At 45.0% G+C, this 19,762-nt stretch overlaps 1 protein-coding gene across 2 annotated transcripts in view; it reads left to right on the top strand.

Annotated features, from left to right (window-relative positions):
- Positions 1 to 869: 869 nt before the first annotated feature.
- Virma (vir like m6A methyltransferase associated) overlaps positions 870 to 19,762 on the top strand; it is a 71,651-nt gene continuing 52,758 nt past the window's right edge. Inside the window, exons 1-3 of one of the 2 annotated variants that reach the window (XM_036177668.1) lie at positions 870 to 1,009; positions 9,632 to 9,747; positions 16,746 to 16,832. In XM_036177668.1, the coding sequence (XP_036033561.1) occupies positions 947 to 1,009; positions 9,632 to 9,747; positions 16,746 to 16,832 (266 nt within the window). In that variant the 5' untranslated portion in view covers positions 870 to 946. The remainder of the gene's footprint in view (positions 1,010 to 9,631; positions 9,748 to 16,745; positions 16,833 to 19,762) is intronic. The other variant, XM_036177669.1, reaches the window with a different exon arrangement.

The raw sequence follows: 19,762 nt of genomic DNA on the forward strand, positions 1-19,762 counted from the left end.
GCTGCATGAAGCGGTGAGCGGGAGATAGCCCAGACAATCTGAGCTGATCCATCTCACTCTCTCCCACCGCCTGCTCCTGCTTTCGCTTGCTTGCTACAACTTTGCATCTTCATGTTCCTGAGAGTTCTAGAGTTGAGGGAAACTCCTCTCCAACGCTCTCCTTAGGATTCTGCATAGTTTCAAGTCTCCAACATTTGACAGAGACTATTCACTAAATTAAAACAAACATTTTATTTTAAGGTAGGGTCTCACTGAGTAGTCCAGGCTGGCCCCAAACTCAAACTCCTCCTTCGTCCCTGGAGTGCTGGAAGTGGCAGACCTCAGGTCAGCCAGAGACGACTTTCACTCCACCTCTCTTTTGTACTCTTCATGACATTTCACTTAGATACTTTTTTGAGCGTCATTACAGAATTAATCCTCATAATCAGCCTGTGGGTTAGGAATCATTCATCATTTTTTTACATCTTATAAATGAGAAAATATTCCTTTCGTTTACTGAGACAATTTTTTTTTCTTTTTTCTCGATTTTTTTTGACAGTAGCCCAAGCTGGCCTCCAGCTCACAATACAGTCAAGGCTGGCCTTGAATCCCTAAAACTCTCTTTTCAGATCCACTCATTTGAGTATTTTTGCTTGGAAATGATGCCTCCCTCGCAGCGTCGTGGTTCGGCATCGCGGGAGGACGTCGGGATTTGGACCGCTGCGGACGCCATAGTCCCCGCCCCTCTCTTCTCGGCCCCTTTGGGCTTCCAGAGGACGCCCTCCGCCGCGCTGGAGAAGGCGGGGCTGCGACTTGAGGCAGCAAGATGCGCTGCGATAGGCCGAGGCTGGCGGCGACGGCGGCCTGCTTACCGGAAGTGCTGCAGTTTTCCCTCGCCCGAGCCTCGGCCCGGGAGGTGGGAGAGCTGCCCCGGAAGTCATCTCCCGGTCCCCCGCCCGCGGCAAACATGGCGGTGGACTCGTCCATGGAGCTGCTATTTTTAGATACTTTTAAACATCCAAGCGCCGAGGTAAGGCTTCGCGACCCGATTTCGACTCGGCCCCTCAGCTCGGGTCCCCCTGCTGTGGCGTCGGGGGTCGTCCGGGCTGTGTCCTCCCGCAGTCGCGCTGGGGAATCCTCCGGTCCACACCCCCTCCCCCAGCCCGGTGCGAGCCCCGTGGCCCTGGGCGGCGGCCTTGTCTTTCCCGGCTTGGCTTTGGGGCCTGCGTCTTCGGGCGAGTCAGCCTCGCAGCTGGCAGTGCTTTTTTTTGTCCTGTCAGCGTTGAGTCTTGAGGAGGGTCCTTGTTCTCAGTTCCTTCAGGTGGGATGCAGGCGCGAGCTTGGGCATCTGGTTTTTGACAGCAGTGCTGGGTTCTGATGCCTTCAGGGTACTGGAGTAACCACGATCCCGAGTCCGTCTCTCATCGCTCTCTCGTCTAACGGCAGTCTCTGCTCAGTTGGTCCTAGCACTTTAACACTTTAGGAAGGAATTCACCTCTTAGGACATGACATGCCTAGAGAATTCTCCTTTGCATGCAGAATACTCGCGAAGCGTGCAGAATTGAAGGGATTGTAAGAGAGGCTGTCGTCAGAAAGCAAGTCTCTCGTTTTCAGGGGGCAAAGGGGAGGTGTCGAGTAGTCTTTCTTGTGTACAGAATTTCATGAGCGTCTCCGAATGGCCTTCAGATACTTATAAAATGAAGATACTGAATGTAGCATATTAACGAAGGTTCCCAAAAGCCAGCCAAAAATGGACTTGAACGAAGTCCACGGAAAAATTCGGGTGGGAGAAAGAGCGAACGAGCAAGCCTCATACTTCTTTGCCTCACTGCAAACGCAATCATTCAGAGAACCGTTCTTTGGGGCTTGCTTTCTTTTGTTTTTTATAAAGAGTGCTCTTGTATGATGCACCATGAGACTGGGGTAGAGTATCTGATGTTCTTTCTCGGCTCTATGTTCAGTGTTAAGGACAGTGTCTAGGAAAATAGAGATTCAATAAATATCTGAATGAAAATGTTTAATATGTTCTGTGAAATAATGAAATGGGCTAGTGATAAGTTTTCTTTAATGAATGGCTTATAGGCCTTTAAAAGTCAAGGGATGGTGCTTTGGGTTATTTTGTTTTACTGACAGTGAATTTATTTATATCTCAAATTTCAAGTGGGTCACACAGCAATATTTAGTGATTATTGGACTATTATTCCAGCTAGACTTGAGAAAACTCAAAATGGCAATGAGTAGTTGTTATCAGAACAAACTTCTTTATAGAAGTAGAGAACAATAACATTTAAAGAAAGACTTAAATGTTGCCAGGCATGGTGTTAATTTTTTTTCCCTGTTGTTTTGTTTTTCGAGACAAGGTTTCTCTGTGTAGCCCTGCTGTCCTGGAACTTTCTCTGTAGACCAGACTGACCTTGAATTCATGGAGACCCGCTTTCCTCTGCCTCCGGAGTGCTGAGGTTAAAGGTGTTTGCCGCCACTGCTGCCGCCGCCGCCACCACCACACCACCACACCACCACCACCACCACCACCACCACCACCACCACCACCTCCACCACCACCATCACCACACCACTACCACCACCACCACCACCACCACCACACCACCACCTCCTCCACCTCCACCACCATACCACCACCACCACCACCACCACCACCACCACCACACCACCATCACCACCACCACCACACCACCACCACACCACCACTACCATCACCACCACCACCACACCACCGTCACAACACCACCACCACCTATCTGATGTAGGAAGACTGCAGTTGCTTCTTATTTAGCCTTCTTTGTGAACATAAAGGCAGCAAGATTTTAGAGAGAGGTTGCTTTTTTGTGAATATCAAGGAAGACTTCCTCAATGTATTTGGCACATTAACTTGGTCTTGGTAAAATGGGAAATGTTTCATAGTTGTCGGGGAAAGGAGGGCTATTGTAGTCAATCTTCTGTTAGGTTATGCCCAAAGTAGCTGTGTGAATTGACACCCGACAGGTAGTGTTAAAACCATGCCATTGAGCTCCTTAGATATTCAAGAATAGTGTAGACTCTTATCGGAAGCCTGCAGTTTTGAGCAGGGAACTTGTATGACTAGTAAACTCCATTAGGTAGTCATACTCAAATAGTTCAGAGAAAACGAGTAGCAGGATCAGGAAGAAAAAGTGAGATTCAGTGAACGCTAGTTAGCAGGTGGAATTGACATGTGGAGCGTTATCGATTACTTTGTGCCAGGAGCAGTGCTTTGATTATTTAATCATTTTTTTCTGGTCTCCTATTAGTTTTGAAGTTGTTTTCATTTTATGGATATAGAACTCTAGTGAAAGGTTAGGTGGTTTCCTGAACTGACAAGGCCACAATGAGGTAAATGGCATCCTGGGGCACGGCTGTGCGTGCCTTCATTCCTAACATCCAGGAGATTGCAAGCTCAAGGCCTCCTGGACCACATAGGAGACCAGCAAAAACAAGGTGTGTGAGACGGTTCCATGAGTAAAGGTGCTTGTTGCCACGCTGGAGGACATAAGTTCTCTATCCGGGACCCACTTTCTCAAAGGATAGAACTGGCTTTAGAGGGTTGACCTCTGACTTCCACATAAGCACACAGGCCCATAGTCAATCAGCCAATCACTCAATCCAAACAACCATTTAGGGCTTTTTTCCTAATAACTATTAGGATTAAGAAATACACTAATACACGTTTTTCATGACTAAAGTTGTGCCCTCCCGTTTTGCAGTGGGACTGAGTATGAATAAATACATGCAGGGCACATTATGCAGGAGGGGGCAATACAAGTAAAAATGAAATAAGAATAGTTACTTTGCTTTGAAAGAGATTTGTAATCTGGTATAAACTTTGGTTAAACTTTCACAGGAACCCTTAAAGGGTGCAAACAGTTGTAGATGAATTACAAATGGTTGTTTGAATGGGCTGGAGAGATGGCGCAGCAGTCAAGAGCATCTGCTGCTCCTGCAGGGGATCCAGGTTCACACAGCAGTACAGCTCAGTTCCAGGGGATGAAATGCCCCCTTCTGACCTCTTTGGGCACCAGCACATGTGTGATGCCTCAAATGTGATGCACAGACATTATACACAGGCAAAACACTAGTATATATAAATATTTAAAGGGAAATCCCTAAATTGTGCTTTGTATTGCTACTGCTTTAAAAATGGGGCTGGAGAGATGGCTCAATGGTTAAGCATACATACTGCTCTTGCAGAAGACTTGAATTTGGTTCCTGGTTCCCATGTCAGGAGGTGCAGAACTGTCTGTAACTTCAGCTCTGTGGAATACAGCGTCTCCTTGTATGTGCAAACACACATGATTACAACTAAAATAAACCTTTAAAAAGGTGTGTACTGCTTTTCCACAGGACCCGGGTTCAGTCCCTGTAGTAATCTGCACATGCTCCCCTCAGCACGTACAAGTACATGTAGTTTCAAATAATAAAAATAAGCTGGGTGGTGGTGGTAGTGCACTCCTTTAATCCCAGCACTCAGGAGGCAGAGGCAGGCGGATCTCTATGAATTTGAGGCCAGCCTGGTTTGCAGAATGAGTTCCAGAACAACCAGTACTACACAGAGACCCTGTCTGGAGGGAAAAAAAAATCCTTTGGGCCATAGAGATGGCTCAGTGATTAAGAACACTTGTTGCTCTTGCAGAGGGACCTAAGAAGTTTGGTTCTCGGCACCCACATCAGGCAGCCCACAACTGCCTGTGACTCTAGCTCTGAGGACTCCAATGCCTTCCTCTGGCCTCCGCTGGCACTGCACATTTAAGTTTCATTATAGAGAGATTAGAAAGTATAGTGGGCAGCCGGGTGGTGGCGGCGCATGCCTTTAATCCCAGCACTTGGGAAGCAGAGGCAGGCGGATCTCTGTGAGTCGAGGCCAGCCTGGTCTACAAAGTGAGTTCCAGGAAAGGTGCAAAGCTACACAGAGAAACCCTGTCTCAAAAAAACAAAACAAAAAACAAGAAAAAAAGAAAAAGAAAAAGAAGAAGAAAGTAGAGTGGGCAAATAACTCGGTGGATAAAAGCACTTCCTTGCAGGTGAGCTTTACAACCTGAGTTCAATTCTGGAACCTACATGAAGGTGGAAGAGAAGAGAACTGACTCCAGAGTTGTTCTTTTACTTCCATATACATGGCATCTGTGTGAGCACATCACACACACACACTAAAACTAAAAAGCTTTTAACAAAAACTTAAAAGTTCAGAAAAGCATGATCTTTTATAGACCTGGCTTTCGTTAACACTTTTCTCCATTTCTTGGTCTTGCCAACAGTCACAGAAACAGTTCTGTATTTATAAGTCGACCAATAGCCATTTGATTACTAGGAAATGATGTTCAATGAAAGAACAAAAAAATAAGTCAAACTGCAAAGTCAACTGGGTATGGTGGCCTGTGCCTCTTAGGAGATGGAGGCATTAGGATCAGGAGTTTTAAAATTATATTTGGCTACATAGAAAGGTTGAGACCACCCAGGGCTACGTAACATACAAATTCAGTCAAACAAACAAATACAAAAGCATGATAAAACTCTAGTATGCATGTAATGTATTTTGGAAAAATTGTTTAAACTAAGATTTGTACAGACTATTTGGTAAATTAGCTAATGTATTTTGATGTGTTAATTTCTTTCATCTGTGTCCCCAAACTATTAAAATTAGTATGTTATATTTTGTAGTTGAATAACAGATTTCTTTATATTAATATTTTCTAAATTGCCTAGTACATATGCTTATGCCTGAATGTATGTCCTCCTGTATTAAAGTCCCAGTACTGGTTAGTGGTTTCTTTTTTCACTTAACAGCTTGTTACAGTAAATGTGCATGAAGGTGACCTTTATTTAAAGAAAAATTCCTTTTGTGTTTAAACTAGGTAACACTTGAATGAGGTACAAATTTAAATGGTACTAAGGGTATCCAGTAAAAAGTCATCATTATTGGTTGGACATCCTGTGACTTTAAGTGGTATTATTTATTATCTGTGTACTAAACTCTTGTTACTTATGCTTCTGACTTTTTATGGAAACCCTAAAGGGGTTAGATTATGCATTTTTTAATTTCTTTAATATTGTCTGAGTGGATTTGCTGGGTTCAAATACACTATGAGGGGAGTAGGTGATCTAGAAGGGCTTTCACTTTAGAGCAGTGGTCCTCAGCCTCCCTAACGCTGAGACCCTTTAACACAGTGGTCCTCAGCCTCCCTAACACTGAGACCCTTTAACACAGTGGTCCTCAGCCTCCCTAACACTGAGACCCTTTAACACAGTGGTCCTCAGCCTCCCTAACACTGAGACCCTTTAACACAGTGGTCCTCAGCCTCCCTAACACTGAGACCCTTTAACACAGTGGTCCTCAGCCTTCCTAATGCTGAGACCCTTTAACACAGTTCCCCATGTTGTAGTTCTTAGTTATTTGGCGGCGCTCTTACCCTGCGAGGAAATGTCATGAAACACGACAGAATCCACTAACAAGAGTTTTGTTGAGAGAGAGAGAGAGAGAGAGAGAGAGAGAGAGAGAGAGAGAAACAGATGTGAACAGGCCTGGGGAAAGAGTGAATATATATAGAGAAGCTGGGGAATATGGTGCCGGCTTATAAAGGCTGGGCCACGCCTGTGCACACAGGCTCATGTGGCTACTCCATACATGCGTGTAGATCACATGGTTGCGCTGTGTACGCTTTACACAACCATGCAAAGCCACGGGGTCCTGGTCACGCGAGACATTTTGACCCAGAAATGGCTATTTTTGACCTGGAAATTGCTAGGCGGAAGTGTCTAGGTCCGCTGGGCATGCCCAACCGTGGGAGCATATTGTGAATTCATATCAGTGGTGACCCCTAACCATAAAATTATTTTTGTTGCTACTTATTAACAGTAGTTTTGCTACTGTTATTAATTGTGATGTAAATAACCGTGTTTTCTGATAGTCTTAGATATAGTCTTAGGTAACCCCTGTGAAGGGGGTCTTGACCCACAGGTTGAGAACCACTACTTTAAAGTTTAGTTGGAAACTGCATCATTTATGCACATAGGACAGCTTAAATGACAGGTGTAGATGAACAAGTTCAGGGAGAGGGTAGAAAGAAGAAGGCAGTTACAGACAGACAGACAGACAGACAGATAGCTTGAAGTATTCTGATGGTGACTTCCTATGGGTAAGTGTGGAAAAATATGGTCTTGAAATCTGACTTGTGTCATAAACCTTCCCAGAGTTCTCAGTCTCAACTTCTTAGATTTTTGTTTTATTTTTTGAGCTAGCAGGCTAGCAGATGAGTTTGAAACCCTGGTCCTTCTTGACAGTTTATATGGTACTGGGGATCAGACCCAGGACTTCCATGCATGTTAGAAAAGCATTCCTTTCAATTGCAGTGTCTTCTCAGCCAGGGTTTTAACTCTTTAGGCACCTACTAAAAGTCCTTTCATTAAATGAATATGCCAGATACTGACTTTACAGTAAGTCTTGAAACACATGCTCTAATGGCTTAGGAAAAAAGAGAGAGTGACAAATGAGTTTGATAAGGGACTTTGTTTGGGCACACCAAGGAGAGGACCTGTCCTGACTTGTTTTAGCTTTTTAGAGAAAGTTGGCATCTAAAGAGAGTTGGAGCAGAGGGTTAGGAGGGAGTCTGATTAGAGAGAGCAGTGTGACTTGAGGTTATGGAGTGGAAACCAGCATGGCGTGTCAGGGAAATTCACACATCCAGTATTTGGAGTTGGAGTAGAAGGAGGCCACGTTTCTGAGACCTGGGATTTGGCAGCAGCAGGACTTTTTCCGTAGGAGAATGAGGTGGAGCTGAAAGTTAGGTGAGAGGACAAGGAGCCAAATGCGACAATATGTTAGGCATTTTGTGACCAGTGATCACGTTGTGGGTGACCTGGCCAGGCTGGAAGTATCTGAAGACTTTCAAATGGAGCTGTCCCCTGGGCCTTAGTAGAAGGATCCTAGGTGGAGATCCCGACTAGGAACTGTCCTCTGGCTGTGGGTGGAGATCTCAGTCTTTAGAATCCTGTTGGTTGTGCTCTGTTCAGCCCCAGCCCTGCTTGCTTCCCCAGTTTGCCCTCTAGTCCTGTGAACTGTGCTCCTAGTTTTTGAAGTTGTTTGCTCTCCTCTGATGGAGTCCCTTCCCCTTGGCCCAGAAAGCTCTTCTCCCTAGGTCTCCCAAAGCCCCTCCTCCCCAGACAGAATCTCACTAGGTAGCCCTGGTGGGCCTTGAACCCATTGTGCAGACTAGGCTAGCCTTGAATTTACAGAAATATGTAGTATATTTTAATAGAAATGATAACAGCAAGCCAGGCCAAGCAAGTAATCTCAGCATTTGGGAGGCAGAGGAAGGCAGATCTGAGTTTGAGACCAGATGGCAGAACAAGTTCTAGGACAGCCAGGGCTACACAGAGAAACCATGTCTTGCTCTGTGTGTGCGTACATGTGTTAGAGCTAACACAGAAGATTTTCTGTTTATAAGTAGGACATTTTAGGGCTGGAGATGTGGTTTATTTGGTACAGTGCTTGCCTAGCATGCATGAAGCCCTGGGCTCTCTCTTACCACATGCCTGTAATTGCAGCACTTAGGAGATAGAGGCAGGTAGGTCAAAAGTTCAAGGTTATCCTGATTTAAAGTTGTTCTTTGACATCTCTGTGGTAGCTCAAGTGTGCAAAATAACTGTAAAAAAGTTTTTGCTTTGTTTTGGTGGCTTTTTTTTTTTTTGGCCTTACATGGGATAGGATTTTCTCTTTTAATAATCTTGGGAAGAATTGAAAATCACTAGGAGTAACAAGTCACATAGTGTTGGGGTCCATGCTCTGTCAATATTGTTCCTCTGCCATCCTTCGAGTATTGCCTGTACTGTTCAGGGTAGCTCGTCATAACTGTCTCTTCTAGAAAAGCAGCAGAACATTGGAAGAAAGGGTGGAAGGACTGTCAGACTGAACCTTCCTTTTAAGGGAGTGGTCCAGACTTGCCTGCTTCATTTCCATTTCGTTCATCAGTGGCTGTCTGTTTTATATAGCCATATAATGAGGCACTCATAAACATTTCTTGAATATGTAGAGTCGTGAATAGACTCTGAGAAATTGGTCTAAGCAAAACATCAGTGGAAGGTGAATGTAATGCAGAAAATTTGATGTAATACCAATTGAGAGACTTAATTAGGTACGTTATCATCACAATAAATCATCAGCTATTTAAAAATATTAGTTATCTCCATGTATGTGTGTATATCTCTCTGTGTACCGCATCTATGTGGGTGCTCTTGGAATTCAGAAGAGGACATTGGATTCCCTGGAACTGTGAACTATTGGAGGTAGATTCTGGGAACTGACCTCAGGTCCTTTTGGAAAAACAGCAAGCATTCTCCACTGCAGAGTTCTCTCTCCAGTCCCATCATCAGCTGTTTTTAGAAAGTGATTTGTACAACATTGTAATTAACATACAATTCAATGATATATTTACTGACATGGACTTTATTTTCGATGATGGGGATTCAGCTTGGGGTCTTGAACATGGGAAGCATGTGCTTTAACTGAGTTACAGCTTCATCTCTGGATTTTAAGATTGTTGGTGTTATTTTAAGCTGAAAAAAAAGTGTATTTTGAATCGAAAAAGGATGTTTTACTTACAATATGTTTCATCCTCCTTTGTAGCAAAGTTCTCATATAGATGTGGTTCGTTTTCCATGTGTGGTTTATATCAATGAAGTCCGAGTTATACCCCCAGGAGTACGAGCCCACAGCAGCTTACCTGACAACAGAGCATATGGGTAAGCCAACTCTCTTTGTGGATTTTTTAAAATTTAAATGTGGTGTGAACGTGTATGTGTGTGTGTGTGTGTGTGTGTGTGTGTGTGTGTGTGTGTGCGCGCGCGCGCTCTTGCCATGTTTTGAGTCAGTTTCACTGAGAAGCCCTGACTACCTTGAATATACTATGTAGACGAGGCTGGTCTTGAACTCACAGAGATCTGTCTCTCTTTCTCTCCTGAGTGCTGTTATTAAATGTGTGCCTCCATATGTGTTTTTCTTACTTTTTTTTTTTTTTTCCTGGGACAGGGTTTCTCTGTGTAGTTTTGGTGCCTGTCCCGGATCTCACTCCTTAGACCAGGTCTCACAGAGATTTGCCTGGCTCTGCCTCCCAAGTGCTGGGATTAAAGACGTGCGCCACCACCATCCGGCCGTTTTTCTTACTTTTAATGTTTTTGGTAGCTGCTAAGGTTCAGACCCAGGGTGTGTGCTAGGCAAACATTCTATCATTGACTTCCCTTCCCAGCCCCGGTGAAGTGATTTGATGTGACTTTTCCTGTTAAGATGAAAGAGCCTTGGTTTTATATCTATTATGTATATGTATGTATATACATAGGAGTATTTTACCTGCATGTATATGCACTGTGTGAATGCCTGGTGCCAGCGGAAGTCAAAAGAGTTGTTGGATCCCCTGGAATTAGACTTATGGATGGTTGTGAGCCAGTGTGTGGCTGCTGAGAACCAAACCTGGGTCCTCTGCAAGAGTAACAAGTGCTCTTGAGTGCTGAACCATCTTTCCAGCCCCTAGTTTGAATATTTGAAAATATGTATTTTTGTTTTGGGGGTTGTAGGGGTTGACTCAGGACCACTGACCTACTCTCCAGTGTTGTTTCCTCACTTCCTGTTTCTTAAAATTTATTTTGAGGCAGTCTCACTAAGTTGTCCAGGCCAACCTTTAATGTAGGATTCTACCTCAATCTCCTGAGTAGCTGAGATCATAGATGTGTATTATGCGCCTAGCTTAAACTGTTCGTGTGACTTTCTGTTTTTGTGTGCACACATGCAGGTGCATTTGTGTGCAGAAGCCAGAGGGCAATGTCAGGTGTCTTTCTCATGCACTTTCCACCTTCTTTTTTAAGACAGTGCTTCCCACTGAACCGTTTGGCTGGACTGGATGCTGAGCCAGCCCCTGGGGTGTCCCCCCTCTGACCCTGCACCTAGTGTGGGTATAGACATACCTGGATGCTGAGCCAGCCCCTGGGGTGTCCCCCCTCTGACCCCCGCACCTAGTGTGGTATAGACGTACCTGGATGCTGAGCCAGCCCCTGGGGTGTCTCCCCTCTGACCCCCGCACCTAGTGTGGGTATAGACGTACCTGGATGCTGAGCCAGCCCCTGGGGTGTCCCACCTCTGACCCCCGCACCTAGTGTGGGTATAGATGTGCCTGGATGCTGAGCCAGCCCCTGGGGTGTCCCCCCTCTGACCCTGCACCTAGTGTGGGTATAGACATACCTGGATGCTGAGCCAGCCCCTGGGGTGTCCCCCCTCTGACCCCCGCACCTAGTGTGGTATAGACGTACCTGGATGCTGAGCCAGCCCCTGGGGTGTCTCCCCTCTGACCCCCGCACCTAGTGTGGGTATAGACGTACCTGGATGCTGAGCCAGCCCCTGGGGTGTCCCACCTCTGACCCCCGCACCTAGTGTGGGTATAGACGTACCTGGATGCTGAGCCAGCCCCTGGGGTGTCCCCACCTCTGACCCCCGCACCTAGTGTGGGTATAGACGTGCCTGGATGCTGAGCCAGCCCCTGGGATGTCCCCCCTCTGACCCCCGCACCTAGTGTGGGTATAGACATACCTGGATGCTGAGCTAGCCCCTGGGGTGTCCCCCCTCTGACCCCCGCACCTAGTGTGGGTATAGACGTACCTGGATGCTGAGCCAGCCCCTGGGGTGTCCCCCCTCTCACCCCCGCACCTAGTGTGGTATAGACATACCTGGATGCTGAGCCAGCCCCTGGGGTGTTCCCCCCTCTGACCCCTGCACCTAGTGTGGGTATAGACGTGCCTGGATGCTGAGCCAGCCCCTGGGATGTCCCCCCTCTGACCCCCGCACCTAGTGTGGTATAGACGTACCTGGATGCTGAGCCAGCCCCTGGGGTGTCCCCCCTCTGACCCCCGCACCTAGTGTGGTATAGACGTACCTGGATGCTGAGCTAGCCCCTGGGGTGTTCCCCCCTCTGACCCCCGCACCTAGTGTGGGTATAGACATACCTGGATGCTGAGCTAGCCCCTGGGGTGTCCCCCCTCTGACCCCTGCACCTAGTGTGGGTATAGACGTACCTGGATGCTGAGCCAGCCCCTGGGGTGTCCCCCCTCTGACCCCCACACCTAGTGTGGGTATAGATGTGCCTGGATGCTGAGCCAGCCCCTGGGGTGTCCCCCCTCTGACCCTGCACCTAGTGTGGGTATAGACATACCTGGATGCTGAGCCAGCCCCTGGGGTGTCCCACCTCTGACCCCCGCACCTAGTGTGGTATAGACGTACCTGGATGCTGAGCCAGCCCCTGGGGTGTCTCCCCTCTGACCCCCGCACCTAGTGTGGGTATAGACGTACCTGGATGCTGAGCCAGCCCCTGGGGTGTCCCACCTCTGACCCCCGCACCTAGTGTGGGTATAGACATACCTGGATGCTGAGCTAGCCCCTGGGGTGTCCCCCCTCTGACCCCTGCACCTAGTGTGGTATAGACGTGCCTGGCTTTTATGAGGTGGCTGCGAGTGTGAATGGAGATCCCCATGCTTCTGCAGCAGGTGTTTGTCCATAGAGCCACTCCCCAGACCTTTTACATTGGGCTTTTATAAAGTCGTAGCTCCAAATGTGCCATTGGTTGAATTAGCAAGTGATTATGTGTTACTTTCTCTTTCTTGGATTAGGTGGGAAATAAAATGTAAGACCATTATTCCTGACATTAGATAACTTTAATGATTGATATAAAAGAGGGCTTTGATTTTTGTTTAATGTGAATAATGATTATTTTTATGTATTGATTTATTTTATTGATACTGCTTGTATCTCTTTCTATTATAAAAATAGTCAACCTGCTACTTCATGGTGAATATTATGGAATGGACTTGGGGTCAAAGTTCATTTCTTCCTAATTGTGAAAAATTGTTGGTTATTTATAGAAGTAGATATAACCCTGGGTGGTGGTAGTGCACACTTTTAATCCCAGCACTCAGGAGGCAGAGGTACACAGATCTCAGAGTTTGAGGTCAGCCTGGTCTACAGAGCTAGTTCTAGGACAGCCAGGGCTACATAGATAAATTCTATCTCAAAAAACCAGAAAAGAAAATTAGGACTGCTAAAGTTAGCTTAGGTGGTAGACTGCCTCCCTAGCATGCATGGAGCCCTGGGTTTGATCCCAAGCATGGCATAAAGGAAGTGTGGCATGCCTGTAATCCAGCACTGTGTAGGTAGAACCTGGAGGATTAGACCAGCAAGTGCTATGTAAGACGCTGTCTGGAAAAACCACAATAAAAACTAAACTGAAACTTAATCTGTGCATAGTGGAAATGTGTATTTCTAGCTCTTGGGATAATCAGACATTCAAAAGACTCTTCAGCTATATAGCAGTTTGAAGGTCAGACTAGGATACATGATGGTCAGATGTGATGCACACCCCCCCAAAAAGGTGTGGGGGGACTAGTATGACTCCACTGGATGCACAAGGGTGAGGACCTGAGTTCAGTCCTTAGCACCCATGTTAAAAAGAGAGGTGTGTGTGATAGTGTGAGCTGTAGTCCTAGCACTGAGAAAGCACACGGGACTCCTGGGGCCTGCTGGCCAGCCTAGGTGAAATAGCGAACTCCAGCTTCCTAAGAGACTCCTACAAACAAGGTGGAAAGCTAACTGAAGAAGGCGTCTGACATTAACCTGTAGCCTTTACACGAGAGGCACGCACACACACACACACACACACACACACACAGAAAGCCTCTTCCTTCTGGTTCCCTGAGAAAGGGAGATAGATATATGATGTATGTAGAGTGGGAAAGATGAGGTAATGGATATTTATTATATTATTAATTATATATTAGTCTTGGTAAAGAACAACCTGTTATTGGGCTGGGCGGTGGTGGTACACACCTTAATCCCAGAGCTGCAGCCAGAGCTACACAAAGAAACCCTGTCTTGGAAGACAAAAAAAAAAAAAAAAAAAGACCTATTATTTTTCTGTAACAAATGAAATGACTGCAAATTATGTTTTAAGCAGTAAATATTGGAAAGGGAATATATATAGCTCAGTGGTAGAGTCTTGTCTAGCTGCTTGAGGCTTCAATCCCCAGCACGGTAGACAGATAAAAGAGCAACATAAAACAAAAAATATGTCTTCCTCCCATTGTTTCTCAGGGCCAGGAATCTGCCAGTGGCTAAGCAAACAGTTCCTTCGTTTTTTGTTTTTGTTTTTTTTTTTTTTTTTTTTTTTTTTTTTTTGTACTTCAGATGATGTTGGGAGTTGCTATCTCAGGTGGGGGTGGTCACTGGAGAGTTTGCTTGGACGCTTACTTACATGACTTCGGGTAGCAAGTTGTAGTTCCTTGGTAGCAGATATTCTCCATGGAGATCATCCTGCTCACATCATGACAAAGCTTCCTCTGGGGTGAGTGCTGTGCAAGTGAGCGTCCCTAGTGTGTTCTGTGATTTACTAGAAGTGACACACTATTAGTTTTCCTATATTCTCCTAGTTACACATTTTAGTACAGTGTAGGAGAGGACTATACAAGATGTGAATAACAGGAAGCATATGGGCCACTGGAGACATCTTGGAGGCTGGCCACCAGAGCAGGAAAAGTAAATCTCTTCCACTCACTACAATGTGTAGGATACTTACTGTGTTCTCTATTTTCCCTGTTTTCTTAGCTGGCAGTGAATGGCTCCTTATGTTGTAATAACTCCAGATAGGAAAGTACCAGAAACATTTACACATGGTTAACTTGTAGAAGGGTAAAATTAAGGATTAATGGAATAAGGAATCTTTTTACAAATTCTTATTACATATTTATTTGTTTTTATGTGGGTCATTGGTGGAGATCAGAGGACACCTTCAGGTAATCAATGATCTATGGGAGATAATTGTGAGTCCCAGAGTCTTAGCAGCAGTTTTACATGATGAGCCATCTTGATGCCCTGAAGCCTGGAATCTTAGGCTGGAAAGTTATGCTGGAAATCAAATGATACTTGTGTAACATACCTTATAGATCTTTTTTTCCTCTCTGTAAAACTCAGAAATAGATAGGTTAAATACAAAATTTCTGTAATATCTTTATCCTGAAAGGATCCTAAATTTTATTTTATTTCATTGCTTTGTTTGGTTTTGATTTTAGTTTTTCAAGACAGGGTTTCTGAGCCAGGCATGCCTTTGTTCTCAGAGGCAGAGCCAGTCAGATCTCTGTGAGTTCAAGGCCAGGCTGGGCTACAGAGTGAGTTCCAGGAAAGGTGCAGAGCTACACAGAGAAACCCTGTCTCCAAAACGAAACAAAATAAAGACAAAACAAAACAAAAACCCAAAACAAACAAACAAACAAACAAACAAACAAAGATAGGGTTTCTTTGTGTAACTTCAGCTGTCCTGGAACTGGCTTTGTAGACCAGGCTGGCCTCAGACTCGGACTCAGAGAGATCCTCTGAAGTGCTGAGATTAAAGGCATGCACCACCACCTTGATTATTTTTTAAAAGATTCCTTTTTATTTTTAATTGTGTCAGTATGTCTGTGTGTGTGTGTGTGTGTGTGTGTGTGTGTGTGTGTGTGTGAGAGAGAGAGAGAGAGAGAGAGAGAGAGAGAGAGAGAGAGCGCGAGCGAGCAGGTGCCCGTGGAGGCCAGAAGAGGAAGTTCAAACCCCTGGAGCTAGAGTTGCCTGTAGTTGTGGGCTGCTCGGGTGGTTACTGGGAACCACGCTTGCGTCCTCTGCTGGAGCAGTGCTTGCTTCTAACTACTGAGCTGTCGGTCTCTCCAGCCCCTGTTTTGCTCCTTACTTACTGGCTTGGTTTTCACTGTCTAGCCCAGGCTGGTCTTGAACTTGCAGCAGTCTTCCTGGTTCACCTTTTTAAGTGCTGGGCATACAGGCACACACCACCAAATCTGGCTTTGGATTACAGGTGTGTGTGTTTTTTTTTTTTTTTTTTTTTGGTTGGTTTTTAAGTTTTTAAAAACATTGTGGGGGAGGATGTGAGGGTGTGTGTATGCCACGGTGTGTGTGTGGAAATTGGAGGAAAATATTCAGGAGACGGTTCTCTTCTTCCATTGTGTGGGTTCTGGGGCTTGAATTGAGGTTACTAGGCTTGGTGGCAGGAGCTTTTACCAGGTGAGCCATTTTGCTGGCCCTGTTAGTTTTATAAATGTGCCATCTGACATAAAGCTAGGTTTTTAAGTCATTACATTGTGGAAGTCCAGTACAGTCAAATGTCTTTGTTATTTAAGTTTTGTGGTGTTGGAGATTGGACCCAGAGCCTCCTGCATCCTAGGCAGGAGCTCAGCTGTATCCCTGACACAGGTGTTTTTAATTGTGGGGTGGGGTTGGGGGTGAGAGGGTGGGGATACAGGGGAGAGGATACAAATTATCTTCCTGTCTTCCTGATTTGGATGATTAAAGTCCTCCCCTCCCCCCCTCTTTTTTTTTTTTTTTTTGGTGTTTTGGTTTTTCTAGACAGAGTTCTTGACTATGTAGCTCTGGCTATCTTGGAATTAGCTCTGTAGACCAGGCTGTGCTTGAACTTACAGAGATCCACCTGCTTCTACCTCCCTAGTGCTAAGATGATTTTAATAATACTTATATGACTTACTTAAGGACTGGATAGAATTTTGTTAAAATATGCAAGTCATTTGTTTTTTTGTTATTTAAATCTGAGGAGTATTTTTTCCAGGTCTTAGAATTGCTCAGGACTTTGTACTTCCTGTGGTTTTTTGTTTTACTATAGGAACTAATTGTTAAAAAGGCTGACGTTTTGTCCTTGTTTGATTTCCAGGGAGACATCTCCACACACGTTTCAACTAGACTTATTCTTCAATAATGTGAGCAAACCGAGTGCTCCCGTTTTCGATAGGCTGGGAAGGTATGTGTGTTCTAGACAACTGTATCGGAAACCTCACTGAGTCAGAGAGAAAACCGTTTTGTTATGTAGATAGTGAAAGACCCCAGACCCCTGGGATGCTTTCGTCTATGGGAGGGCACCCCAGAAACCAAGTTTCCAAACCAGCAGATGCAACAAGCTAGAGGAATTTATTCAGCACTGGCAGGGGCCGACTCTCAACCCCAGTCGGTCAGAGAGCCCCGAGCAGCGGTTTTTAAAGGCATAAACCATAAAATTAGCATAAGACATCAGGTGCTCCGGGATTGGCCCAATTTAAAAATCACTATTTATTTCAGCAATCATTTTGTTATGTGGGGAATTTTGTAACACTTGTTGTAAATTGGTTGGCCTAGGGAAGGTCTAGGGGGAGCGGTTACTCTGGAGGGGAGTTCGCATAGTTACAGGATTGTGATTGGCTGACATTTGACCTAGTTTGCTGGACTCACCAGATGGTCCTTATCTTGGGTCCCATTTGGGGAATTTCCAAACAGGGACTTAAGCTCCTTTGTTTTCTACCTACAGTTGCAGACCTTATCCCTTATCTGGACTCTAAAACTTTTTACTTATTTCCAGGGATGGGATGGGTTGGTGCCTAACGCAAGCAAGTTTACAGAGGCAAAATCAGCAGTTAGCAATTGTAAAATGTATCTTTAATTTTTTTCTCTCAGATAGAAGGAAGTTTCTGGTGGTAGACACAAGAATTCAGGATTTAATTTTCCCTGTGGGCATCATGAAAGAATTGCTGAACTCCTGAGAGATCTTAACAAAAATAAAAGCTTAATTGTGTGAAATAATAGCCATCTTTTACTAGTGTGTGCATGCATCATAAACACGTTACTATTATCATAAGTACTGCACGCTAACCAATTGCGCCACTGGAGCTCCTTTGTCACTATTATCATAAACACATATTATACACAAGATTTATTACTAACCTGATCTGGAAAAGGCAACATTTTGATGCTTAAAAATTCTATTAGCAGCAAGAACTAGTACTTGGTAGCTCACTTTTTAAAAAATAATTATCTTTATTGACAGATAATTTACATAGTATACAATTTTCCTGTTTGCACAATTTGATAGACTTTAGTCCAGCATCCTCATAGGCCCATGACTCCATCACCACTTCCTGTTTTAGAACATTGCTGTCTTCAATTTCTTTCCTTTTTTTTTTTTTTGAATGCAAATACTGTTTGTTGAAGGAGGGAGGAGGTCTTTTTTTTTTTTTTTTTTTTTTTTTTTTGGCCAGAGCTGAGGACGAACCCAGGGCCTTTAAGCACTCTACCACTGAGCTAAATCCCCAACCCCAGGAGGTCTTAAATACAGGCTTACAGCACAATGGGAGAGCCCCGGAGGGCAGAAGTTTTACAATCTTGCATCTAAGTTGTTAATGCCCAATATGCAGGATACACAGACAAGGAACTTCCCTTAAGCATTCAGGAGGGTGGAATCTTGCAGGGAATTAGCATAGGGAGGATATCAAGGTCAAGGTCAGCAAGCGAGGCAACCGTTATCCAAAAGGGGGACCAGGGCCCTACAGGTCTCCCACCTTTTACTAAAAAATGAGCTTTTGACTTAGTTTGCATGGGACGTCAGCAGGTCACCTTACTCGTCATGGAGACACCTGTCCAGGCCACACAGGTGCTCTGTCTTAGGTTGGTGAGCGCCCCCCAGGCATTACCCATCTCTGAATACTCATTATCATACAGGCTCAATTGTGTGAGAGCTGCAGAGTTAACTGTTGCCAAAGATCTCAAAGTAATGCTGGGCTTGCAGTTTGTGTGTGACACAGAAAAGATCAACAGAAGTCTAACCCATCCATAGCTCAGTAGGCTGAAGGCAACTGAGCCATTCCCTTCCTTAACGAGCCTTACTGCAAATTGGAGTCCTTGTAAGATGGTATCTCAAAAGCAAATGGAACTTGAGTTTGTAAATTTATAACTTTCAAAGCCAATCAAAATGTATATAACTATTGGTTTAAATTTGTCATGCCCAATAGAATGAAAGATTAATTAACTGTGGTAGCTACTTTTGCTGCCAGGGTCTCCACTGTGCTAGCTGTAGTAACCAATTATGAAATGGCAATCCCAGAAACAGTAGTAATGGTGGTCATCACTGTTATAACAGCAACAATGGCAGCAGTGATGTCAAATTCTCTTCTGGAGCGTGTGGGTGTATCCATCAGCATGGACACAACTCCAGGAACACAAACCACCGAGGCCCATTTTTCTTGATCCCAGCATGACTTAAGCTGGCAACTCTGCAAAAGAACAACTAAGAACCATAAAGGAAAAACAGGCAGCTCATAAGCATCAGAACTAATGGTCTCATAATGGCTACATTCAGAATCACAAATTTTAAAGTCTCTTCAAATGAGGCTAAATGAATTTTCAGGAGGCCAAAAAATGTTGCATAGAGCCACTCCTGAGAAGTAGGTACTGCTCCAGCTTGAATAGGATTGTGAGAATGAAAATGCTTAGCTGGCATGCTACTGTTAATAAATGGAGGTCAGTCATCTTCAGTGTTATCCTTAATCTCCTAAGTGTCTGGGTGACACATTCTCAAACATACTTGAAAAAGCAGTTACCATACATTACCTTCTGGGGAATCCAACCTAATGGCTGCAGTTCCTAGGGTTACGTTAATGCTTCCCAAAGCTGGCCATATTGGGCTCTCAATCCCCATTGGCATCAGAAGGGGAGAGTTTTTCACGAAGGCCCAATAGGTCTCTGCCATGTTGGGCTTCAGCTGCAGCCACAGGGCGCACACAGTGCTCAGAAACCCAATGAGGAATCTCATTGTCCTGAGGAAAGACATAAACAGAGCCCCGGGCCCACACCAACACCAGATTGGGTCCCCTCCAAGTGTCAGTAGAAAGATCCTTCCATTGCTCCAGAGGGTGATTTGCAACA

This window comes from Onychomys torridus, chromosome 2, assembly GCF_903995425.1.
Source record: "Onychomys torridus chromosome 2, mOncTor1.1, whole genome shotgun sequence".
Lineage (NCBI taxonomy): Eukaryota > Metazoa > Chordata > Mammalia > Rodentia > Cricetidae > Onychomys > Onychomys torridus.